This window comes from Ischnura elegans, chromosome 4 (genome assembly GCF_921293095.1).
Source record: "Ischnura elegans chromosome 4, ioIscEleg1.1, whole genome shotgun sequence".
Taxonomy (NCBI): Eukaryota; Metazoa; Arthropoda; class Insecta; order Odonata; family Coenagrionidae; genus Ischnura; species Ischnura elegans.
Genome location: NC_060249.1, coordinates 74,159,837 through 74,187,339, shown reverse-complemented (window position 1 = coordinate 74,187,339; position 27,503 = coordinate 74,159,837). Strand labels below are relative to the sequence as shown.

Here is a 27,503-nt window from a genome sequence, read left to right as displayed (position 1 = left end):
AAGATTTCACGGCATGATTTGAACCTCCTGAAATTACGTGAAAGCCCTGAAAGAGAAATTCCATAAATTCCATTTTTGCAGTATCTTTTTTTTTTGCCACGCTGATAATACTGGATCAGTCCTGAAATTCGTCTTCAATTAAGCTTGATAAAACTTTCAAAGTATCTTATTTCCTGCGCCGAGAGATAAGATCCTGGAAGAAGACTCATTTGTCAATTAAAAACTCTGAAATTATCTTTCTAGGTCGACATGTCGAGTTTAAGTGCTTGAATTGTGAGGAGCTTGTCCTTAATGCTGGGGATTGCCGTGTGAAAGATAGTGTCCGCACTTATTTTTAGATAGGCGTCAACAACTCTGCTCGTGCTTTAACTAGCAGAATGTAGCGTGTATGGGTTGCACATTGGAGCTCGTCATTTTATTTAGCTTGCACTGCAAACTGAGGGAGTGGGTGAAGGAAGAGTAAGCAGTGATGAATGGATGATGGCTGAATGCGAAATGAAAGTCAGCTAAATGGACTGGAGGCTTGAGAGATGAGTGTTTCTTTGTTTGCGAAATCGGAGAAAGGATGGTGGAGAGTCAGCAAATACAGGAATTGGAAGAAGGGAGAGTACACTATGCTTTGGCTGAGACTGCGACACATAATACGATGAACTTATGTCCGTGGACTGACCAGTGGCGAGATATGGAATATGCTTTGGCGAAGTGTGAAAAGATGGTGGTTGAGAGCTGACAATCGAATTTGAAGAAAAAATTGCCTTAAGCGTTGCAAAGAGATTGTGAGGCGATGATCATATCGGCCAAAGCGATCTTATTGCGGTACCAAAATGGAGGAGGTCAAATCGGTGCAGTTTTCAAGAGCGGAATGAATATATTTTGAGGCTTAAGAGAATTTGGTGAGGCATATCCTAGAAGGGTAGTTTGAGAGGCGGGGGCCTTTTTATTTTATGGGGCCCGTCCTCAAATAGCGTAACAATAGCAAAGGCCCTCCATGAACTGGCCCCAAATAATAGAAAGCACCCACCAACGCCCATCAACCCACACATCCACGATGTGGCCTCATCAAAATCTCTCTAGCCTCTTAGTTTCTATTTTTGTACAGGGTTCCCACTCAACCGTGAAAACCTTAAAACAGTGAATAAGCCGTGAATTTCGTCTACCATGAAAAAACCTGGAAATAGCCGTGAATTTCATCATAAAACCTCAAAAATCACTCAAACTTATAGAAAAAGAGCTACAATTGACGGATCAAAAGAAAAATAAAGATATTTCAATCATGTTTCAAGGCCGATCCACATACAGACACTGTCCACACATTTATCTCCACACGTACATTCGAAGTGCAATTATTGGTCCTTGTGCCATGAGGACACATTGATCTTGAGCCTGTGATTGAAAGACCGGCAAACGAAAGTGTTCATTAACTCTGGCGAAAAATCAGACACTTCTTTACTTCCCTACCTCACTGCTCCCTCCATTTTGCCACTCACAACCATAAGCTTCGCCTAAATATTGATATCGATAGGTGACGTCGGGAGAAATAGCACTTTCATTGCCACGTTTGAATTCACGGCGTCATCAATATTTCTGCCTAAAATGGCTTATCAACAGACCGTGATTTTGACGATATTTAGACCGTGAGAACCTGGAAAAAACCGTGAATTTTATAATTTAGTTAGAGTGGGAACCCTGTTATAATTAAGTTTTTAGTAATACCACCCCGTATTCCACATTTGGGATTGCTCCTAGGTCTTTTTTTTTAGATATTCCTACCTTATTTGGCCCGCCATGGCTACCAATGTTTCATTTTGAGATCCAAAACTTATGGCTAATGTTAAAAACATCCATCATTAGGTTAGCTCTTAGCCAAATGTCTGCAGCTACGGAGTCTCTAACCTGATGATGTGTTTAAAAGAGATAACATTAGCATCGCATCTTTTGGCTGCCTGAAGAGAGTGGGCAAAAATTATATGCCGTTTCGCTTATTATTTTACTTTTTAATGGGATCTTAAAGTCATGCCTATCATTGTTTACGGTTCTCTCAATTCCTACTTCTCTCGAGCTGAAATTCTGATTTTATATTTTTTAGTCAAAGAGTAGACTCAACTTCAGTGGCGTTGGCCTCATTTCCTTAACCTTCTCTTCTGTTTAAGTATTGTTTTCCGCGTCTCAGTCGACTTTTTATGTTGGGTGTGCGCTGATGTTTCTTTTGCGTGACTTGGTAGCCCATTCCAAAGCTCCAGAATGTTGTTGGTCTGAGCTTGAATATGAAGACTAGGTGATTATTCAAAACAAGCCCTTGTGATAATCAAGAGGATTATTAAAAATAGTAAATGAGTAAAATGTGCTGCATTAACGCACTTGTACGCTTTGTCTTATTACGCAAACGTCATCGCTGTTTGTATGGACTGCTGAATCTTCCCGTTGTGTAGTGTGGAATTCGTTTTCTAATTTGAGGTCCCTAGACCCTAGCCAAGCGGTAAAAGTGCAATTTTTTCATAATTTTGGAGATAAGTGCAGTAAGTTGGTGGGCTACGCAATATTTTTGTGGCAAAAGGACACTAGTAAATCACTGCATGTATACATATACACTTATCATTGATTCACTTGTTTCCATTCTTTGCAACAATATTTTGTGCCCCGCCAACCATTATCTTCACTTTTTTCCGACATTATAAAAATTGCACTTGTACCTCTTGGCTTCTATAGTCCTCATATGAGGTATCTCAAACGTTCCTGCTATGTGTGCTCTTTCACTACTGCTGCCCTCACCGGTTTCTCTCCGGTCGTCCTTTTATCTTCAGACTCCTATCCAGTCGTACTGTGTTCCAGGATTCGATCTCTTTCATTCAACACGTATCTGTCGCATCTCGTCCCGTTTCCAGGTCGGTGTCAATCTGTGGCTCTTATGTATCGCTACTGTGTGGTTTATCGCTACACACTTCATGGTTATGTTTTGTTTTTCATTTATTTAGAAATAAAGCTACTTTATCTCTCCACATTAACGGGATATTTCATTAAAATTAATTTGCTTAAAAATCGTTTTTTTAATGGAATAGAGCTTATGCAGACGTTTTCATCGAGTTACGTTATGAGCTCTCATTGGCAAAAGTTTCTTCACTTTTGACATTTTTTCAGTGTAGTTGACTTTGTATTGCTTCTGGAAATATTGTCAGAATTCCATTTTTTATTAAATTTGATAATACTCCGCGGAATCGTGAAGTAAGACAGGAAAGTAGAATGCGACATATTTTTGCGGAACATCAATATCAGGATCGTTGGTAGTGGGTGGAGAGTCAGGGATTCTGAAACCCATCCCCCGAGGACCAAAAGACACTAAGAGGATCGGAAATGGGTATTGATAACCCTCATACATTGGAATCAATTATGTCTGAACCATTCCCATGGAAAACAATTTTATCTAATTGCCTGATTATTATGAGTTCAGAAATTATTTTTTTGTTGATATTACGGTGACAATGCGTTCTATGTACACAAGTAAGATATCTATTACCCTACAAAATGTTTTAAACTCTTCATTTTTTTATCAAATTATTATTTTAATTGCGCCTGGATGCGGTAGTTTCATTATGAAATGAGGGAAGTTTTAAGGCATTTTTTGCGTTGGGTATTTTAGGTTTGGGTCTTTTCTTTCATTAAACTAGAATGGAGGAGTTGTTGTTTGTGTTATTTGCTCCAAACATGCCAAGTCTATTTTGCTATTTTATCTACATCTACAAACTGTCTTGCAAGCCGCCTCGATAGGCGTTTGGCTTATTTATCTCTTTGTGTAGGTAAGATGAACACGTTGTTACGTTTTCAGCCGCAACAAGAATGACCAGTTGAGCGCCGTGCATTTTCCTCCGTGCACCGTGGTAGTAGAGCGCTTATCACCGATCCTCCTTGGAAGAATTCGAAGCAATCCCTACAGCACATAAGGCATGTGTGCCACCGTTTTTTTCGGTTGTCGTAGCCACGGGGGCGTCTGACGTTTGCAGCTTCGACATGCAGTCGTTGCTACTTCAAGTGTATATTTCTTCAGCTTCTTCGCGCGATTCAGAGAAGGAAGTCGGAAGGGAGCTTTGCATAAGACCCAATGCAAACAAGACCATCGCGCGGTATGGCTTTGATAGTTGTGCGACAGTGTGTGAATGTGCTGCTAAAGTACTCTGGCGTGTCCACCGTGACTATCATCTCCTGCAAACAGTAAAGTCCCCGGGTCGTTTTCTGTCCTTGCGCTCAAATGCAAGCCGCGTCTGGGGAATAAACCGGCCGAGTTTATAGTGTACCTTGGGAAATCTGGGACGGTGTCGGGTATTCCCTGTGCAAACGCTGAGGAGCATAACAACATATTGCAGCGTGACCCAACACTGGTCTAACGCCGGCCAAAGATTGTCGCGGGACGTTATAACTTTTTATCTCTATTTGCGCCCAGTCTGCGTAAATAGTTCCTCGCGCTTCCCGGCAAGTGGGGAGCTTGATAAGTGGAAGATGGCCTGAGGGCACTATGGTAGTTAACTAGGTCCCGCTAGGAAAGATATCAATTAAGCGCGTCGTAATCAGTCCCGTGGTTGACGCCTTGCAGCTTTTACTGTCGACACAGTAGTCATGTGCCCTGCAGTTTTGATGTGGGGTGCAATTTAACGATTGGTTACCAAGCAGGACTAATAACACCGTAATTTTAGTGATTCATTTGTTCAGTTTTCGGATGAACAACTATTTATGATCGCATTTTAAAATTGTTCAAATTTTTTCTGTGCAGCACGTAATCATGAGATGTGAAATGCTGTCAAAAAGATTTCGCTATTAAAAATATATCTAAACGGGTGCATAGAAATTGTTTCTTCAAACTTTGTAATGTAACATGAGTAAACCGTTTTTAGTTATGATGTTATTAATGTAGTAATTGTATCATATATTTCGTCTTATGATTATACTGATGGACTCGATCTTCGCGGGCTAACACTAAATTGGATGTGCATTTTGATTGGGCAAGTAGTGGTTTTTAGCAGCGCTTGTCGACGTCACGTAATAAGGTTTGTAATTAGCCCCACACAGAGTTGCTGTGGTGGTCAAGGAAGTGATGAAATAACTTTACCCTTTAGAAAAACTGTGTGGTGTAGTTATTTCAATTTCGTGGTTTTTACTTTTAGTATTCTTAGTCGAATTTTAATTTTTGCTGAGGCTCAAGCGCCCACAAAGTGAGAATGATCTTTTGAAGTTCATTATATGCTTACAGGGAAACTTCATATTCGTAGCCACGAATACGAATAACACGGACTTTTTCGCTGATTATAGTCTAAAATTTGTCGGTTAGAGAGAATTGAGAATTTGTATCAATAGTATTACCCGCAGGTTAATAGTAGTGCCAGAACTTTGCATAAGAAAAGTCATGCTCGCCTTTAATTAGATTTCCTCTTTGTAACTTTCTCTTTTCTAGCGTATTTTTTCTATAATTGTTGATGCGATGGTAATGACTTGAATTTGTGCTTGGAAAAATATTCTCATCAACCACTCGACGAAGGATAAATAAAAAAAAAGAGGTTTTAAATGTACGGGCTTCTCGTGAACATTAATGTTGTTGCCTTGAATTCTCATCATCTTCGTGGAGAAGGCCCCATAGCATCAGATTAGCTCGTAATGTGTGCAAATCGCGTCAGAAAATTTGCCGCGGTAGTATTTTCAAGAGTTAATATCTAGGCACCAAAACTCGCGTTTCGCGTGGAAGATAAGTGACGTTCAGGAAAATGCTATTTTGCGGAAATTCAGGGTAGGTTTCCGTGCTGGCTTTTTAATTCTTCTAGCTAGCGTCGTCTCCGTCGGATTTTCCTTCATCTAAGCCCGTCCGAATGGGGGTGTGCATTGTAATTTTGGTGACTAAGACTTCCTAATACCCTTAGTTACCCACCGTTACTGTCATGGCCACAAATTTTCCGCATTATCCTTGCATCTTTGACTATCTCCCCCTGAAGTTGCATAACTGGGCAACTTAGTATCCCGGGCTTGCTCGGGTTAATCATTTCGTTCAGATTCAAGCTGTTATAATTAATCCACGTAATCCTGTGAACTCTGTAGGTTCCTCCGGCGAAATCTACGAAATTAATTACGTGCGCTGTCGTTGCATTAAAATGAAACAATATGGAATATGTTAATGAAAGGATTTAGTAATTATCCACCTCGTTGCTTTACTTAAGCCGCGTCATGACGTGGAATTACATTTTGTTATATGCACATGACGTGCTTTTGCGATTATAAGTGAGACAAATTTAACCATGCGAGTGAGTAAAATAAATGTTGCCCCGCGGATTTAGTTTGCATGGTAATAGAATTATCTCTTTCTGCCCACGTACCTGCTGAAATATTTGTTGACTCAGAGGCTCGAATTTGAAGTGGAAAGGTTGAATTTTCGAAAAGATGCGAATGCTTCGTGAGAGGTTCTTCCTGCAATTATTCTAATGACTGTATTAAAAATGAATTAATCCCTTACAGATATTCTACTAATTTTTAAGTTACCTCAGTGTCATGTTTACCATCCACCAATATTTTCTTTATTCTTCGCTAGAGCTTTCGCTGTTTGCTTATTTCTCCACATACTTCATTTATTTTTTTAACTCCGGACGAGTACTTTTGTGGCTACGAATGTTTTTCTACGTTCCCCCTGAATTTGTTTTTCATCAATAGTTAAATAAACCATGTTGTAAGTAGTTTCAAGTTAAGGTGCTACAGAATGATTTATTCTCTTTCATTTTGCCAAGTGTGATTTCACCAAATATTATTTCTCTACCTAATGGCAATCTTTGAAATACATTTTAGAAATACTGTTATAACTCTGTGCCGATTTTATGAAAATTATTTTCCATGAAATCCCATTTATCCGGTGAAAGATCACACGTTAGATCAAGAGTGTTTTAAATGCTTAAAGGATTTTTTGAAATTCTCGTTGACCATGTAAATTTTCTGGTCAAGCCGTCGTAAATCATTGTATCTTCACCAAGTCTCCTTAGCGTGAATGGTATCATGACCTTAGTAGCTACCCGTAGAATACGACATTTTGCTTGCGCGATTGACCAAAAATATATTTAGCTACTCTTTTCGTCTGTCTATAACGCTGCCCTATTCAGACTTTCAACGGGAGATTCGTGATTTAATTGGATTTGCGGTAGTATAAACTAAGAGAGGAATCCAGGGTACTCATATTTGTTCTTCTCAGTATCGGATATCATAGTGAAGATGCTAACATTTAATTTCCAATTAATTAATGATCTTTGTGTGTCTCCCAATTCAGATAGGACTATAACAGAGACTAGACTGCTTATTTTATTGCCGTTGGTGTAAACATTGTTCTTTTCATAATCTATTTTCTTTTTTAAATACATATTCATTGAAACTGCCTTCAGCTCCTAGACGTGTGAGACTTTTCAAATGAAATTGCTCTCTATTAATTGAAATTCGAAAAATGGAATACTATAGTGATACTTATAATTGTCTAAAGACCGTTGACGACTATAGAACTGTTAAAATTGGTAATTCGAGTTCGAAAGAACGGCAACAATGTCAGAAGATGTCCAGTGGAAAACCCTAATAGCCTCCCCTGAAATAGGTAGTTCTTGGGATAATTTCCACCATTGATATTCATGGTACAGCTGAAGTGCGCCGCGCAAAATGGATAAGGCTGGATTATCTATTTTTTGTGTTAGATTACCAGACACTGAGTACTCTAATGAAATGAAATAAAATGAGCCATAGGTTTAGTTGAGGAAAACAAACGACCATGCCGACATCAGGAAGATTTTTGCGTTAGAAAAGGAGGCGTTCGTGAATAGGAAAGAGTTAAAGTGAGCATCTTTGTGTGAAAGAGTTAAGAAAAGGCCAGTGAAATGTGAGATATCGAGTGTTGCTCTTTATAGTGCGTAAACGTAGACATTCACGTAGGATGACGAGAAAAGACTAGATGCGTTCGTGATGCTCGGTTGGGTGGAGAATTGAAAAAGTGAAGTGGACAGTGAGGAAGGGGAACGACGAAGTGCAAAGGGCAAAGCAATGAAATACCTGGTGGAGATACGGAGGAGACAAGAGGTTTAGGATGGAATAAGTCCTGAGCGGGGAGGGGATATCAGAATCCAATTAAAAGGGAAGAAAATTAGGTATGCGGTGTAGGGAAGGAAGAGAACAGGATTTATCAGTAGAATAAAAGACAGTAGGTCTTGTAGTGAATTGAAGGGGAAGTCCAAATCGGGTAGGAGGCAGATCAGGGTAATGCGAAAAATGCTCCCTACCTACCTGTAAACCTACCTTACCGGTAGAGTACCTACTTCAATATATCACCATTTGTGAAGGATACGTTTGTGTAATACATATTTTAATACTGCGGCGATGCATTAACTTGAAATATTGCAGATTTTGAAATATGACACATTACCGCCGTGCGCGGCGTTAGCGTACGTTTGAGGCTATCAACCTGTTTTGAGTTTTTGGAAGTTCTTTCTTCCTGGGCTGCCATCTTGGATGGACCGCAAGGGCCCAACTTATCACCATGAGCCTCGGTGAGTGGATTGCGTAGTGGTCTGCGTAGTGACCCGGAAAGGTCCGTGGTTCGATTCCTAGTCGAGAGGATTTTTTTCTCATGCTAATAATCTCAGGGTGGCTTTGTTCATTTATTCTATGTTTTGCATTTAACAATTTTTTCTATGTTAAAATCCGGCCAAGGTCCTGGTGACAAGTGCCTGCAGCAGTAAGCACAAATAGCTGGTGTCACACGACTATAGTCAATCCACCGCATCAAGCGTATATCCCAAACATTTCTCATCCGCGATCAACGGCCTTGCATCAGCTCCCTCAACAGGCGGCTGCTGTCGCACATGCCCTTTTATCTCGCCGATATCCATTTTCGGTGCCATATCCATATTTCAACCACCAACACCACACCATGACTTGCCTCCCTCAGTTCGCTGCTCCAGCTTTTTTTTTATCCCACTGCCTATCAAAACTCCTCCGAGTTCCTCGAGGCGCTCTGTCTGAGAGACGTGGCGCGGTGTTAAAAATAACGACTGCCTGCCGGGTAGCCGCCTCCTTGTGGAAAGTTGGGTTCTCGGCCGTTGCGGGTCGGGTAACTTCCGGCGGCCTCTCTGCATAAATATTCCTTCAAGACTTCCGCGCGGCTCGTTGGATAAGGTTCCCGATGAGAAGTTTGTTGATCGGCACTCCATATCCCTGGCCGGGAGCGAGCGCCTGAGGTCAAGCGAATTGGTTCATTGAGCAGGCCTCTGTTGTGGGCCACAAGTTGTGAATGCACGGTGTGTGTTTGCTCGATGGTTACTCTAGGGGTCAGGTTGTAGTGTTGACCCATTACGATTTGAAGGGAGTTACAACCTGTTTGTTTGCATACTATTTTTTCATTTCTCGCATGTGCGACTGTGAATTTCCCTTGTATATCCTAGTGTCAATTTTATAAACAAGTCTTTAATAACCGACCCTATACCCTGATTATGAGAATTTCTCTAGCTTGTGGCGGTAGAGCTCCACCTTCATCAGGCAACCTTCGGGTTTGGTCACTGAGTGAGTAAGTCTGGATATGATGTTACCTTTGATGCAAACGTTGTTACAGCCTGACCGTGTTTCTACGGATGATATTGTAATCATCGTCATCAGGGCTATTTTTTTTGTTAAGTTAAATTTTCGTGTTACACAATTTTAGTGGTTCCCCACCTCAACTCGTCTGAAACTTAATGAGAGGAGAGGATAGTAAATTCCATCCGGTAGAAGACTGTGACTGCATAATACCTTTCTCTGTTTCCGGTCAGGTCTTCCATGTCGGAACGTATCCACTTCACATGAGCCAGCTTTGTTAATCCAATCATTACTTTAACATTCGAATTCATTTAGTCCTGATGTAATGAGTGCGGCCCATGCCCTGAGGCTTGTGATTGATCTGAGTTTGTGGAACGGAATTCCTTCTCCCAGTGTCAGTAGCTGAGATCAAACGAATTTGTTTAATGAGCGTGTCTCTGTTGTGAACAACAAGGTGTAAATGTATAGTTTATGGTTGCGCGATGAATACCCCAGGGTTCAGGGCGTGTAAAGAGGAATAATTGCAATTGCAAAAGGGAGATACCTTCAGTTTTCGACTTGATTTTTTATTTTCTCAGGTTTATTTCTCAAAATTTGTCGAAGCGAGGTCTGAATATCGATTTTTCTCGGGGTACAAAAATATGTGTAAGGACGTGACTTTTGCCTACTTTTAGTGCCTTTTTGCCTAATCTTGTGGTTACTGCCATCATCTTCACCTGGGCATATCTTTTTGTAGTGAATTGAAATAGCAATGCCTCATCATCCCACTTAACCATGTGTAAATCAACTAACACCCGTTTACAACTTCATGACAGAAAAGAAAACCTTTGGTAAATCCTTCCTAAACGTTTGCTTCGTAGCTCATTTTATTGTTTACTATGTAGTCTTCTATTTATGATGGAACGGCTCAATCTCATCTTATGCGAGCAATCAATGTTTATACGGGATTTTTCTCTCCTCCGGCTTCGATGTTTATCACTGAAAAATTTTATAATCGTGCCTCAAGTATTTTTGTTCCCTCTCAAACCCAGCACGGGCTGAACCGCTAATTTTGCCTGCGTTTTTTTATTTTGGCACTGCAATCGTCTTCATCTGGGTAAAATTTTTGGCCCCAAATTTTAGCTGTTGTGGCCTATTGCTGTCAGTCTTTTCAGTCGGTGGACTGGATTTTAAGAACTTAAATTAGGTGGTAACTTCGGAATTGTTGGTCATTTTAAAATCTCCTTCATGAATTAAGGTGGGAAAATGCCGAACTGATATTTCATTTATCAGTAGTGATTTTATTGGCTTGAATTCGGCGTCGAAGGACCTCTCATGCCCTTATTCATACACAGTAAAAAAGGTGACGGAATGCAAAACGATCTTTCTTCCGCTTAGTTTATTTAAATTAGAATTTATTCGATTTTCTTCTTTTATTTTATATTTTGATTTTGAATGGTTTTTATGTGAATATTGTTTTTTTACTAGATTGTATGTTAATTGATTGAATAATTCTTCCGCTTTTTAATTTCTCAGTATTCTCTACCAGGCCGATATCATTATTTTAAAGTTCCAGATAATTCTAGAAATGGTCAAATTGTGAGGTCAAATTGTAAGGTCAAATTAGTCAGGTTGTAAACTATGCGCGTATTTTGAAACGACTCAATGGCTGAAGCGATCCATAAGTTTTTTTCTTCCGTGTATTTTGTAAGTTTTGGATTGCCTCGCTCTTTGGAATATGGCATTGTGTGAATATTCGGTATTCTCTTGGAATTGGGTGCCCTCCGCTGTTTTCATGTTTTATTTTCATTATTCGAGGAAATATCTGCTTTTTTAATCTCCAATGGGGCGAAAAACTAATAGAAATTTGAAATTAAAATGGATTTTTTTCTCTGCATAGATTCAATATTAACTTTTCGTAATTTTATTTTTTCCTATGGGTCTCGCACACACCACCAGTACCATATTTCAGTGCCTTCGCTGAATGCGGGTTTTTCTTGGTCATTCCAATCATTCAGTTTTGCGTGGCCCCGCCGATTCCATTGCTAATGGTGATATTATATCATGCTGGGAACATTTCGTAGAGTCTGTCCATGGAATCTCATAATTCATATCTCAGTTAACTCAAATAATATGCAATTCCAGTAACTATTGTGTGAATGCCCCTCAAAACTAGTTCAGATTCGTAATTTCGGATTGTTCATTTTATCTTGAGGGCGTTGTATAATCTAACACAACATCTGCAGTGAAATTCAATCACCCTTTTCAGTTCAAATTAGCCTCTTTATCTTCCTCCTTTTGTTTCATTGAAAACGTGCACGCTTCCTCTCCGTTAATCAATTTTCTGCGGCGAACCTTAACCGTGTTTCGTGGAGATTTGCCATTTTCCAGCCATTGGCGCTTCTCTCTTTGTCACTTCAAAGGTATCCAAACCTCTCCACTTTTCCCCTCCAACGAACAATTTGTCAAATTCCAATACACGGGTTTTCTTAAGGTTTCGGGAGGGTTCAAGAAATCCCACGCTCTTGATGGGTTTCTAAACTTTTCCTCAACGTGTGACACGGCTGAATTTCTGTTTACAGTTTCATACTTGCTTTTAGCGAAAGCAACCATCCATATTAGCATACGTTTCAAGATCCCCTCACAAATCGGTACATGGACGAGGAATGCTCGCTGCCTCTCCATCATCAATGTGGCCATTAATTCTTTTCATACCGAGCTCTTCCTGTGATGTTTTTAATTTATTACAAACGCAAAAGTTTTTATGTAGCTGATAATTTCTTTATTGCAAATTTCAGACCGGTTTTAATTCTTTGTCCGATTCTTACTAAAAATCCATAACAATCCTTTACAGCGGCCGCTTATGTTAAAGTAAAAAATGATACATTGCATTAATTAGAGTCTATTTTCTTCATTTCAGAGTCCCAGTGTATCATTGCCCGATCTTTGTCACCCTCTCCGTTGTTGGATAGAAAAATTATTGCTCATTACATGGTTAAACGTCAAACACCTCAATCCATTGCCGTTCTATAGCAAAATTTTCGGTCGGCCATGTAGAGAGATATTTCATGGAATCTTCTTCTGCTCTTACAGCTATATTTGTAAATATCCGTAGCCTTTAATGGCTAACGACCACGACGGAGAGAATTGGAATGCTGATGCATATATCTGATGTACCTACACATTACTGTATTATGATTTAATAATTTTAAACGGTGAAAGCGTATATTTCACTCGATCTGATGATGGAACTGAAATATTTATAAAGGGAATGATGCGACGTTGTTTTAATTGGCTCGTTGAATTTTCCATGGGAAAATGTACCCTGTAAATATCATTCCTTATCGCACGAATGATATATTTACCGTTTGCTGGGAAATTCCTTTATTCACCTAGTGGAATGATGCGTAGAAATTGGGTTTGAAATTCCATGTTGCCGATTTATATATGAGGAATTCCTTTTCTTCTCTTTTCATTCCGCATCGGCTACCCTTATTATACATTTTTGGCGAATGCGATAGTTATCTATTTTTGTGGCAAATGACTTATTTCGAGGTTCTTTCGCCTACGTACAAGCTTTTCTCAACTTCATTTTTTTTAAATAATCAGCGAATTTCATCCTGATTTTTTAAGCATCCGTATTGTTGTCATTTAGAGGTGACAGATATTTTTTTATCACTAGATATAACCAGCAGTTTAGCAGTTTGTAATGGTTTATGGATACATTTGGGGTGTATGAGTTATGGATGTATTTTGTTGAAGAAAGAACCAAAGGAGCCTGTTTGTGAGGGTATAATGCCCAAAGAAAAATACTTGTTCAAATAAATAGTAATTGTAGGCAGTACATGGTAAAAACTAATTCACCCTAACATGTATAAGCACCATTTGGGAGGCAAAAAAGCCCCTATTGTTTAAATTTTATCTCATATCTCATTCGGTGTTAAAATAAAGTTTTTGGTGTCTTTTAATTTTATCGATACATACCTCATATCTTCGCCAAATTTTATCTTCGCAAAAAAGTATTGGTTTCATGGCGCACAAATATGTTCAGCCCCTACCACGAACGCCTCTCGGCCAATTCATCAAAAGTTTGACATGAAATGAAGCGATTATTTCGTTTTTCATTCACCGCATCGCTTTTATGAAATTGATTAAATGGGCTACCATTGTGGGAAAAATTTCCACAGTTTTATTCTTTAATAAATGCATGACTGGACTTTGAATAGATACGAAGAACGCCGTCCCTTCCGTAAGAAAACGACTGCAATTTCAAGTTTATCGTTGCCTTTTTATCGAAGTCTTTCGCGGCGTGTTTTTCGTTATTAGGTTGAAAGCTTCTAATAGCTTAAAAAGTAATAAAGTTTGTAATGTTTGCCATTTCTCAAATAATTGCTGGGAGAATAGCGTGCATGATCATTCATTCAATTCTCTAGGTCATAACTTTATTTGAGTTCTCCGAAGCTTCTTCTTCTAAAGAGTCATCCGTGCAGCAGTGGAAATCAGCGTTGTTTTTCTCCAAGTTTGGATTCAACTCTTCTCCTTGCTGTGAAAATTTGAATCATAAACTATTTATGCTCCTTCGCTTGAGAGACCTTGTTACGGGATATAACTTCTTGTGCACATTCACGGATACTTCTGAGGTTCTTCTCGTTAGGACTGCGGCAAGTTCGCATGAGTAGCCGGGGTAGTGATTTTTTTCTGAAATCTTTCCATCCCCTTTTTCTTTTAGAAAATTAATTTTTATGAGCTAAAATTACCAGAAAATTCGCCTACATAACCGAACAAAGTCTTGAAAAGCACGTAGCAATTACGTATTTCCATGTCCCTCTTGTCTTTCCCTACACTTAGGCTGTTCAAACAATGAAGGCCATTTACCCTAGGGCCCAATTAACCCTTTTCCCGAGTCAGCGGTCAAAAATTGCTGGAATTCTAGGTTAATATTCCTTGATCAATTGAAGGAAAGAACGGTGAGATCGGTAGGACGTAATAGTAGGTAAGGGATTTTCATAGTATGTATAGGGAATAATGAAATGAATATCCCGTGGACTGTTTTAGTTTCACATCGCGTCTGCCAGAAGTTATCGATGACTTAGCGTTCAAAATTCAATTTTTTTCCACCGTATTCTCAGCTGGAAAATAAATTTTTCTCTCTTACGAAGTCACACAAAGTCGTTTTCTTCTCCTTGATCGTTAGGCCGGAACCGGAAAGCGTTGCCTGTTTAGACCTACATGCACAGTTATAACTTAGCCACACACAATGGTTAAAAGTTATATATATTATCAAGGATGAAATTCGCGTCCAAAAAAATGTTTGGCTTAGCCGGGATTGGAACCCGGATCTCCCGATTCTAACCGGTTTATCACCAAGCCATCTTCTCTGGTTCGATACCCGGCTAAGCCTATTATTTTTTCATGGCGAATTTCATCCTTGGTGCGCATAAAATATCAAATTACTAAAATGGATAAATATTTAATACAAGTTACATATACTCTCATTATTAAAAATCACTGAAATGAAGTTGAATTTTTTGTATTGATGAATGAATTAAACGAGATATAATGGCTGCTGCAACCGATGATTTAGTAATCATCAACGTAGGGCGGCTACGGGTGATGACGGATTAATGGTGCCCTGTTACGGGCGACCGTCCTCGGGGATTGCCGGGGTGCGGACGGCCGCCTCCGTCCGAGGACGTTGGCTGAAGGTGCCGCTCAATTAAATGTGCGACCGCGTCCCCGGGCATGGCGAAGCCCCGCCCCGGAAGTAGGGCCGCGTCTGAGGATCGGCCGGACGCTGAGGAGGTATAGTAGGTGGGAGGAAGCGTGCCCCGCGGGTGTGGCGGTGGACCGCGCTGCGAGACAATGGAGGGCGTGCGGTCATCTTCGCCTCGGACCCCTGTCCCACATCCTCACGGAGGAGCCGTTGGTTCGTGGAATGGATCCCCATAGCGTCCTTCCGATATCCCCAAATCATGTTCATTAGTGCCGCTGTCCTTGGACTGGTTAGTGGTCCGTAAGGGTTTAGGGATTACACTGGGTCTTTGTATTATAATAGTGACTTTTAGAATCCACTAAGGCCAAAGAATATACTTGAACAATCCGTATTTCAATGCTGGAACATCGTCTTTAGGTCCAGCATTGAACATCGGATTGTGCAATTTTTTCCATGACTATATTGGATTGTAAAATTTACTGTTATAATAAATGGAATTCCACAAGGTGAGCACTATTACAATTTCAATCGTGCGCCTTAGTGTTCAAGTCTGGCAACAAAACATTGCTCTCGGTCATTAATGGTGATCAATTTGGTAGGCGGTGAAACTCGCAATGATTGCTGTGAGAAGAAATTCCACTGCACCGGGAATCTGGCATTCAGGGCCACTGCGCTATACAGGTTCCTTGATTCTAGATACCAGATTCCTTAAAACATCAATAACTTCCATGATGTTGTGTAGGGAAAAATACCTCTGCAAACTGAAGTAAAACCTACGTAATGAATAATGCGTGTTGTAACATTTTTTTTCCTCAGCAAGAAATCTTGGGAAAAGTAGGTATAATAATTTTTATAACCAGTGCAGAACACCGCTTAGTATCTATTAAAAGAAGTATAATTCACCTACGGGACGCAATGTGCACATTTGTGATTTTTTCTATTTGAAATACAGATATCTTGCCTCGTAATTTATCATTTCACACCGATAAAGTTCATCAATATCGTATCGTATTTTTGAATGTATTTAAAATGCATTATATTTGTTTTATGCCAGATTAGACACATGACAATGGTACTTGTGCATTAAAAAACAAGTTTTTTTAGTGACAGGCAACCATAAAACGAGAATTTACCAATAATCTATCTGAAGTTAGATGTAAATGAATTTTTTTCCCATTTTTACCTTTTACGTTGCCTCGTTTATTTAACTCGTAGCTTGGCAATGCATTAATATTTGATGAATTTGTGTGGTCGCTGCTGGTTGGATACAAATTCGCTCTAAATTACGTATGGCAATGGTATTCGGTGTGCTGGCTATGTGCGATTATCACGATACAATCAATGCTTGATCGGGGAGATAAATCCAATTTGGGATAGTTGTCGAACCTTCTCGATAATACCGTATTTATAGATTTTATCAATGCTCAATTTGCCACCATAATTTTCATTGCGTTCACCATTAAGTGCCCATAGTATATCACGGTATTCAAAGGAAAGATAAAAAGCTTTTTGTAAATGTGCAGTGATGATTTTTTGAATGGTATATACTTTTTTATTCGGGTTCTTCTTGTGGCTGTAAATTGTAGGAATAAAATCGGAAACGACATTTTCCCAAAACATTGAATTTTGTAATGCATACCTTGTAATTTTTTCGGGTTTCTCTGCAATATGTCGTCACCAGCTAACGTTTATTCACTAGGGGTACATACTTCTGCCGCGTCGAACGCCATCTATATTAATTCCTTTTAATACCTATCTTTCTATCATGTCATTTACTTTTCTGTTATTTTCAATCATTTTTACATACGTAAACATCCGTACTACTTTATATATACGTATACATATATCAGTGAAACTTTAAAATACACAATATTTTCAACAATTCCTGCATGCTGTATGATTGTATGATTTAAATGGGTATGGAAAGGTAGGATTCTTCAGTCGTTAATGGCGGGATGCACAAATTTCGGACGTAGCTTGCTATGTATCCTCATGTTAAGAATGAAGCATTTTTCTTATTTGTTTTTGAAAGAATTAAAGAATTTTTATTTTTATTTAGTTATTCCTGCAGTATATTTTGTATGGTAGAGAGCTGTCAAAGGCATCACCAATAGCATTTTAACAAAGTGTCATAACCAAGAAATTAACTTCACAGTCCATCGTAAAGATGTTCGGTCTCTAGGTTTCTATGACATAGCTCTTACTTTCAGTAGTTCTTTGGGTTAACTCCACGGTTACTATTTTCCAAAAAAAAAACATAAAATAACCATGTTCGTAATTAATCGTTATATTATCGAAGAAACTGCATATCTTCTATGTTAGAGTGAACTTTTTTTGGAAATAGCTTTCGATATGGCGCACGTATAACGAAATTGAAAAAAATACACTGACGTTAAAACAAAAAAATATGGCATTCATAGATACATTTATTTAGATTACGCGTAGCCATTTTTAATATTGTTTATGTTATTTCTTCCATTACGTAGTCTGGATCTGGCTTAATTAATGTAAAACTACTTGATGAACGATACTTCATGGTGGTCATACTTAAATATTACCGGTACATCTGCAGTCGTTGGCGACTGTGAAGCGAATGCGGTATTTAGAATGATTTGTTTTATTTGTGACATAAATGCATTGCAACTATTATATTTTGTATAATTTACTCAGGTTTTGATATGCAATAGCTTCATAGAGTTTGGGCAAAAAATCAATCGATTGAAGTACTGGTCAACGGTCCATTTGCTCAACGGCTCAAATTAATAAAAAGGATTCTTTATGGGCTACTTTTGATCCTTGCCTGAAAGTGGCAGACAGTAAGTGCTTAAGGATCATAAGATTTCGCTGTTAACCTTTAAACTTAGAACTACATAACAAATTAGTTTCTTCAGCTCTTAATACGCTAGCCCTGGTGATAATGGGACGAGAGTAAAGGGGAGTTTCTTTCAGGGAAGCTCTGGGTCTGTGAGCTCGGCGGAAATACTCAGGTCACCACCAGCTCTGTGGGCAACTCGCAAGGATAGGAGGGAAGGGTCCGTGGGTTCCGGTGCCTTTTGTCGTAAAACTAGGCGAGACACCCTGAGATCGACCCTGAAGTCAGACACAAGTGTCCGTATTTCACTCCGACCGTTCAAACGTGTCATAAAAGGAGGTTGATAATAAGAATGTGTTGTTGCTCAAAGTGGCTAGTGGCGTTGATGTGTCTCGCTGGGAGAACACTTCCTTAATGTTGGCTCGTAAACTAGTAAAGAAAGCAAAGAACTCTTTGAAGCATATCCCGAAATCGACTGGCAGCTAAGTCGGTGAGTGAAAAGCTATCGACTCTTGCGCCGGCATCGTTTTATCCGTGGGAACTAAGGTAATATTTCAATCGGAAAGAGAGCAAGTCATTGATGTTTGTATGAACTAGTGTGGGTTCGGAAGGAAGGTTCCAAACTGACTTGGTAATTGATAAACAGCACTCAATATAGTATTTATGTAATTCAAATTTATCAAAAATTATTATTGCACAGTCCTTCATTGCGAAAAAGAAGTGGAATGAATAAAGTTTACCAATAAATTTTACATTTACATGACAAAGTGTAAAACTGGATGTTTTAGAAATTTTAGAAATCACCAAATGCACTCTTGCACGTAACATCGAAATTTTTAATGATATGACTGTATTCAAATGTTCTAATTGGAATAAATGCACCGTTTCAGTTGAAGTAGCGCTTTTTGACTTCAACCGGGAATATTTTAAAATACTGAATTCGGATGCCTTCCCTTGTGTAACTTTCTCAACTGACAAATAGTTAATGAAGAAGCGCGTTAATAGTCAGATAGAAAAAGATACCTCTGCTCGATGAGGTTACTATTGTATGACTTAAATGCTGTATTCCATCCCGTTTCCTTTTTTATTCTAATATGTTGATGTCGTATTTGTACGTGTATATTTTCTCTGCTGCTGCATACCTGGGAAAACGTGAGTAATTTAGGGAATGTGCAAGTGGTATTACAAAAGCGGAAATCGTCAAATTTACGTAATAAACACAAGAACTTATTTTTGGTGTCCTTATTTCTGTCCACTTCGTTTTGCATGGCATGATCTTAGAATTTTCACAATTCCATTCGTAGTTCGACCCTGCACCGTTTATGTAATGTGGCTCACCGACTTAATTGAAGAGCGTGTTAGTTAAGCTCTGTCTCTGTACATAATTAACGCATTTACCTCCTTATCCGCTTACCGTGAGACCAATGTTTACCCATTTGGTTTCAATTTGCCCAATCTGGCCACCCAAGGCACGAAAAGTACACTAATTGAATTTGATTAACACACGCTAATGACTGTTAGTTTCACAACAGGGTAATGAGTGATGCTTTTAGAGGAAGTACACAAACAAAGGTTCTCATTGAAATACTATTAATTTCAACGTTTTTTATATCGCAAAATGTTTCAAATAGTCACTGGACAATATTTCTGAGCCTCTTTGTTAAAGCTTGGAAAATTCAGAGAATTCGGTCTTCCAATTAGTAAAAATCGTAAACCTATTATAAGTGTACCGTTTGCGTTTAAATTGGTTAGATCCTGTAACTAATTGTATGAATTCGTAATTACATTTTTTCGTCTTCCACTAAAATTATATCCTCTTCATAAGATAATTTATTGGAACCGTTGTTATATTTTCTTCGATGGATGGGAAACCTGTTTCTATAAATCATGGTGTGTTAACTTACTGTGGTGACGACTTAAATCATGGGATATGGCGTTGGCAAATCATAAAGATTTCCCCAAAAATGTTACATCGCACAGTAATTCCACCGAAGGGAAACATCCCTTAGATCCTCGAGTTGGGGACCCAGGTTTGAATCCTGGTCAAGGCGAATGATTTTTCCTCCATAGCTTTTATCCAACTTGGTGCGCGTTCGGAGTCACCGCTGGGTGTTCCGCGGTAATTCCCAAAATCACAGTCACTCCTTCTCTGTGCTCGGGTGTACCCACAGGACTACCGCAATGCGCAAAATCATGTGTCCTTGTTGTAAACAAGTCCACCAGCTTTACGCCATCTCGTTTCCTAAAGTCCTAGGGAGTCTGGGAGCAGCTAGGTAGTGATAGTGAAAGGACTTTTTGGGTAATCCGACTAAGATTCCGAGTCCGTTTGGTTTCCTCATGGTCACTTAAGTTTCGAGCCACGTAGTACCATACTATTTTCGACTCGAATCAGGGACGCTGACGCTCTAAGGACTGGAAGCGAGCCTATGCGATGAGGACTTGACTAAAAAAAAGTGAGATTCAGAACTCAACTCAAACAAGATTCGTCATCATACTAGCTGATTCTCCTTACACTAGGAATACGCCTCTAAATAAAACACAATTTTTTTTCGAGGATTCTCTAGAGGAAATATCACTCGCCTTGATCTGGGGTCGCATTCACCAAGGACTACGAGGAGTCATTGAAGTCCTCGTGAGCGAAAACTCAACTTTGAGGGAACTTAAGAGGACGTATCACTCCCGCATTTTTCGTGACGCATTGCTTGTTCAAAGCTTAAAAAACTCAGTTAAATTGAAAATTCCTGGATAGATGTATAGACCGTTATCATCGTTTGATTGAGTTTCAAATACAAAAATTATTACTATTCTGAGAAAATATTTTGGTAAATATTTCAAATTTGGAATGCAAACAAAAGCTGACGAAATTCTACGCTGTAAACCATTGAAATTTCGACAAAATTGATTTTAAGCAAATAAAACCCACGTCACGAAAAAAAACAAGTTGAAAGGATACGCTATTATGTTAAAATCAATTCGGCCTCGGTGGTAGTGAAGTGGAGTCCTTGTGTTCCATTTTGTAGGTTGTGAGTTCAAGTCCCGCCAGGATATTTTTTTACTCCAAGACATGGGTGTGAGTATTTCTTTTGTTATATTGTAATAAACCTCGATATACAAGGTCCAAACTTTGCACTCAAAACTTAATGGTTGCCATTATTTTAAACCGTACGTTTCTTACTGACTTACCTGGAATTAAAATTTCCGAATAATACCAATCATAAAGGTGAAAATCGCCTTAAGGTGTGTGTTCTCTAGCTGAAGAAACGCCATCACTCCCATTCTACCGGTTTCTTTTTCTCTTACGTATTACTCTTTGAAAACTTACGCTCTTATATCGAATATTTCAGGAATTGTAGAAATGGCCATTGGTAACATTATTCTACATCTCAAATGTGAAAGCTTGTATCGGAATTTTCTCTGATGTAAAATGTTCATGCTTGAGCTTATTAATTTTATTTGAACAAATTTATGCTATGAAGATCCTGAAAATTTCAATATGACAACGTACATTTTCGGCCCCGAATGATTTAAATAGGGCAGGTTAATAAGGATGTAGAAGACAAATTGTTTTTCAAGTTAACTTAGATAGAGTTGATTATAAAGTTTCGGTTGCAGTCGTGCCAGTATCCGTGGTTATATGATGAAGGCGAAATATTATTATTAGTTGGTTATAAAGTTTTACTTATTTTAAATTTGAAAATGTTAGGTTAAGAAATACGTCACTATCAAAGAGTTTGCAGATAAGAAAACGGAATGGAGATCTGCGGCAAATCAATCTTACGATGGTTGTCTTATGATGATAAAAGTAAATTTTTTGAACTTGCTATTCGAGTACCATACGTAGGTTTTGTGGGGTCCATAAAGACTTAATAAAAGAGCGGGGTTGGAACAAAATAGGTCAAAAGCGGGACTCGCCCTTCTACATATGAAGGAACGATCACAAATTCAAAATTAAGTTCATGAAGCAGAAAACGGACATCTTGAAAAAATCCTTCCAACATAGAGGAATAAAGGAGGGGAGCGACCTACCGGAACATATTTTTAAGGACTTTCCCGCTAATGCTAAACTTTTTTAGAGCAAGTGCTCATTCATTCCCGGGTGATGTCATTGTGATTTATTAGGAAGACTTGTAAATTAGGTTATTCAGCCTTCATTTGCAGATTGTATGGTATTAGAATTAATGTATTTTTTTATAATATAGGTTTATATTCTTTCCCTTTAATTTGTTTATTGATTACTTAGTAGACTTTTCAAAGTTTTTTTTTCAATTAAAATCTCATGCTGCCATAGCCTACTTGTAGCAATATGTAATAAAATAAATAAATAAATTCGTCGCCAAAATGGCGAAATAAGACCGTTTGAGAGGGAAAGAAACCTTCTTGGATGGATAACTATTACTAATATCACTTCTTTTTTTAATAAAGCGACCCGAGTTTCGATGACTAATCATCAGGCGTAATTAATAATCAGATGATAATTTACACGCGATGATGATGAATATTAACCGAAACCCGGTTCGCTTTATTACAAAAAAGAAGTGGTATATGTAATATTACTCTATCCAAGATGCCTTAAAATGGCGTACCACATAGTTAACCATCTATGTGCCATCGAAATTTGGTGGTACCTACTAGTGGCGCAGCCAGGATTGTGAAATGGTTGGGGTGGGGGTTTACTGGAGATTTTTGGGCCTTTCAGGGGTGTATGGAGAATACCCCAGGGCCAAGGGAGGTCCGTGGGTCCTATTTTGAAGGCTAAATTATTCTAATAAATTGGATGAAGGATAAAATAAATATAATATAATAAAACAAAGTGTATTAACTTACTATGATTTTAAATCCGGTCTACACTATAGCCGATATATCGGCTCGTGACACTTTTCGCCCGTGGAGCAATAACCGATGTATCGGCCCTTGGCACTAAGAGACTTAAAAATTAGTTAATGAGTGCTGTTTGGGTAAGAAGCATCTTAGGTCACGTAATACGCATTTTAGGTCAAGGCGAATCTAATTTCCTCGGAGATATCCTCGAAGAAAATGAAGTCTTCGTGTTTCCTTAAGAGGCATGTTTATGGTGTGAGGAGAGACATCAGCTGGTATGATGGTGCATGCTTACTCTTTCGAGTCCAGCCCTCATGGCGTCCGCTCGCTGCCCATCAGAGTGCGGTGATTACGTCCTCCGCACCCCGGCCGAATCCTGCCCTGTTAGCTCGTCCGCAAGGCCCCGCTTCCTTTTTCGTCCTCTCCAGCGGGAGAATCTCTGCCGACTCTCTACATGCACACTCTCGGACTCCTCTACGTATGTGTTCTCCGCCGGTCGCTCTAATTAGCGAGCGAAACGCGAGCACTGCCTCATGTGACCCATTCATCATCGCACGCGGAGAGAGAGATATATGTATGGGTCGCCTAGCGTAGATTTTAATTGCTTCCCGAGTCACTTCCATTGGCCGTCGAATGTGTGCCACATTTATTTCTAGGGTTGTGATAATTTCGTATATCTTGAGACGCTTGACCCAAACTTAGAGCCTTTTGTACACGCGTCCTTCACGTACTTCACGTCTCTGCCTCGGCAATGCCCTCGTTTTGACGTCGATTGTCCAAAGTTTCGACCGAATAGTCCGTTGTGTAGTGTGTTTATAATGTGTTAATATAATTGGATATCTCAGTTCGCATTCTCGTAAATGAGGACAGAGTCTCAGAGACATTTATGGTTTTTTTGCAATGGTAAGTATCAATATGCGTAATTGTAATGAAGCATATTGATAGACTCAGCAATGACTTCATTCATTGCCGTTTATATCCACCATATTATGTCAGAATATCTGTCATATTAACGTTAAAATGTGTTTAATAATCCTTATTTTCATGTGAATTAGGCTTAAATTATTCTGAGTAATATTGAAATGAACATTCTCTTGGTGAGAATTACTAGTAAATCCGTTCTTATAGCTAACAAACGCATTTATCAGGTCTTCATATCAAAAATGCAAGATCGGGCACATTAGCAAATTATGTCTACAAGTATTGTAGTTCTGTGTTTACAAGTTTGGCCGAAAAATATAATTTTCACACAGTACAGTAATTTATTGCCGCAGTATATAGTAGCAACTTGTCACTGTAGTGAAAAACCCATGTTTTGCAAATTACATAGGAGAACAGCCAATTCGTTCCCTTTCTGTGACTTGTTCAGATCAGATAAAAATGTGTCCTAATTCACTGTAGACTATTCTGTAGAATTGTAGAATTATGCACTTATGAATTATGTACTTTGAATTGTAGAATTATGCACCGTAGAATTATGAACTTTTTGTAGAATTATGCATATTTTGTTACCTACTCTTCTTTTTTATATTTATTATTTTATTAAGAGCATCATTTTGTTTTCTTTTTACAGATTTTCCTGACGAAATTGGGGAAGGCGCCCTAAAGACGGTAAGAACTATTCATGATACTTAGTTGATCTCTAAAAGTGGGCACAGGAGTTTTCGGGTTCGGGCGGTGTGATGGTTGCGATAGTGGGGATCACCCGGCCCAAAGCGATTAATACCGCACGAATGAGTTGGCTCAGAAATCAAAGGTCGCTTTTAGTCGCACGTTTCAGCGGAAATAATCAAAGCCTACTTATAGTGGGGTCAGACCGAGGGTGGGTTAACCCTTACACCCCACATTCAAGATCCATAAAGTAGTTTGAAATCGTTATCTATCAATCACAGTGTGCAGCTTTTTTATCGAATTTCTTGCGAAGGGAATTACATATTCATAAAGTTTGGAGATAATGTTACTGCTCTGTAATTATTATTCTGTGTTGAATTAAAATTAAACTATGTGCTTTCACATAAAATATTTATTAGGTCACTACCATGGTTTCATGCGTCATCCTCTGATCTTATAAATATTTTAGGTGAAAAAACATAGTTTAAATTTCATTTAATATGAATAAATTCCATAAAGTAACGCCTCAAATCATCAACTTTATTATTCTGTCTTATTTACTTTGTTAATTTTCTTTTGTTGGCTTCAAAATTTACTTTTAAATTACTTAATAAAAAGTTTGCTGCCATTTTTTTACGTTTTTGACGTCGTTATTTCATTCATCCCCGTAAATCTTCGCGTTTGATTTGGATACTTCTTCTTCGGAGCACGAACGTAATCTAGTCTCTGGAGTTGTCAGTCACACCCGAAACGGTTTATTTGTTTATCTTAAGTCTTCCTCATCGTTCAAACCTTCCACGATTTCCGTCCAGCTGGCGGCTTATGGTTAAGTGATATTTTAGTGGTAAGTTAAGATCTGTGGTATATGTCGCTGTTTGTGAACGTACATGATCTTCTGATTTGACATCGTAAATAATATTAGATCGAAAAAAGTGTTTAGATGACGTGGAAAAAGATTCACTTTCGGACGTCATATATTGAATTTGGCTTTTGCAGGAATGAGTTAAAATGTTTCAAATCTAATCGTGTTTCAACATTAATAGAGTCAATTTGGCTAATTCGTACCTCAACGGTCTCCTACTTATTGCAAATCCCAAGTATATATGTATTTTGAAATATCTCACGGGTATTATAAGACCAAATTGGTCACCTCGGTGAACTTATGTTTAATATCCCTAATATATTAAGAATAGGAGTATTATGAGTCCAGTTATGTACGAATAAGTAACCTATCCTCAGTTGCATAAAAATTATTTCCAGTGTGTAGATTCTGAGTAATAAATCGTTAAAATCCTTGAACTGCTATTTTATCATCTAGTGCCAGGGAAGCGCGGTGTTACATTTTAGAAATCATTAAGTTTTTTAAAAATTAAAACGCTTTAATTTACTAAATTTTATGCATGCTGCTTTGACGCCAAGTTATGAATTGCTGTAGTAGATCCTTTGGAAAATTTTGAGTAGTGCACTGTAATTTACAGGTAGCACAGAGGGGGGATTATTAATCGCTATCATTTGAGTAGGTATATTGTAATAAATTATTATGTATATTTTCACGCAATATATTTAGCACTTTACTGACACACCACTATAGTTATCGAGATTACTCTTCAAGATAATGACTCAAGGGTACTCTGGATAATGACTCGATAATGACGCATTACAAGTTTCCTCGTTTCGGGGAGGGAGAGGCTAACTCCTGGCCCTCTTTCCAAATAGGAGACTATTTTAAAAATGTACACAAAAATGATATTTACGTCCTTTGTCTATTGAAACTCATAAGGTCTCCTATACGTCAGTTCTTGTAGAATGCAGTGAGAGGATTCGTTTTAGGGATCGCAGTGGGATCCTGCTCGTAAAATTGCCACTTTAAATGCACTCGCGACCCTCGAGGAGTGGGAGATGGCACAGCTGCGTGCCTCGCATGTTCCCGCCCTATTCCAGCATCCGTCATGCCACGCCCTTCTTTCTTCCTCTCCCACCCGTCACTCCGTGCTCAGTCGCTCGTGCATTTATTTATTTAACTCTTCCATATATCCCCTTCCCTCATCTTGACGTTCGTCCTCACCCCTCCCTCCCCGAGATTTTTCTCCATTCTGTTCTATTCTGATCCCTCTGCCACGCCCACTTTTCCTCCCCCCCCGTCATACATCCGGCCTCTCATAAACCATGCCTTTCTTCCATCTCCCCCTCCCTCCCATACCCTCTTCTGCCCCTTCGTCATATCTCCCGAGATGCGTCATTCCTTCACCGAGGCTTCCGTAGGCCTATCTCTCAAATTCGTCTCATGAGAAGGGTCAACCCCTTGATGACTGATAACTCTTTTGTGGGGATCAAAAGGCTTTCCCTTTTTTTGGGAGATCGAGTCTCTTGATTTCTTGTTGGGACTCCGGGACATTCAGATAAGAGTTTTGGACGTCTTATCATCGATTATTGTGGTTGCTTAATTTAGAGAAGCCTATCCTCAAATCAAACCAGACACAATAGCCGGTGAAGGAAGCAACTTAATTTAAATTTTAATTAATTATGAAATGCTGATTATAGAGCTATTTTATCGTGACTGTAGCCGTACATTTTTCTTTGTTCGTGTCTTTCCCTTATTAAAAATTAGGCTTTTCTGCGGGTTTTCAATTGTGATCGATAATAGATACTTTGATACTGTCAAAATAAGTTTGGAGACCAAATTTGTATGCCTCTTTGGAATACTTACGGGAACTTGTCCATTTATCATTATGCGTTTTCTGTAGGTATATTTTCTAAAGTCGAGGCGTTCGAAATTCAAGTCTGGCCGTATCCAAATTCGGATACTTGAATGTTGAACTTAATGTTAATGTCCATCTCCTCTGGGATATTTTAGAAAAACTTTTATTAGCCGATTTTGATCATTATTCATGTCGTCCAAATTCGATTTCTGACCATGGTTAAAGTTCTAGCGTATACCAAAGCAAAATACCAAATCATTCTAATGCAGCTTTAAGCATGCTATTTATATCCATCCAAGACCTCATG

General features: G+C 38.8%; 1 protein-coding gene across 1 annotated transcript in view; it reads left to right on the top strand.

Moving 5' to 3' along the window:
* Positions 1-27,503, top strand: part of LOC124158167 — a 323,520-nt gene that overhangs the window by 68,535 nt on the left and 227,482 nt on the right. Inside the window, exon 3 of the mRNA XM_046533352.1 lies at positions 24,460-24,497. Coding sequence (XP_046389308.1) covers positions 24,460-24,497 — 38 coding nt within the window. The remainder of the gene's footprint in view (positions 1-24,459; positions 24,498-27,503) is intronic.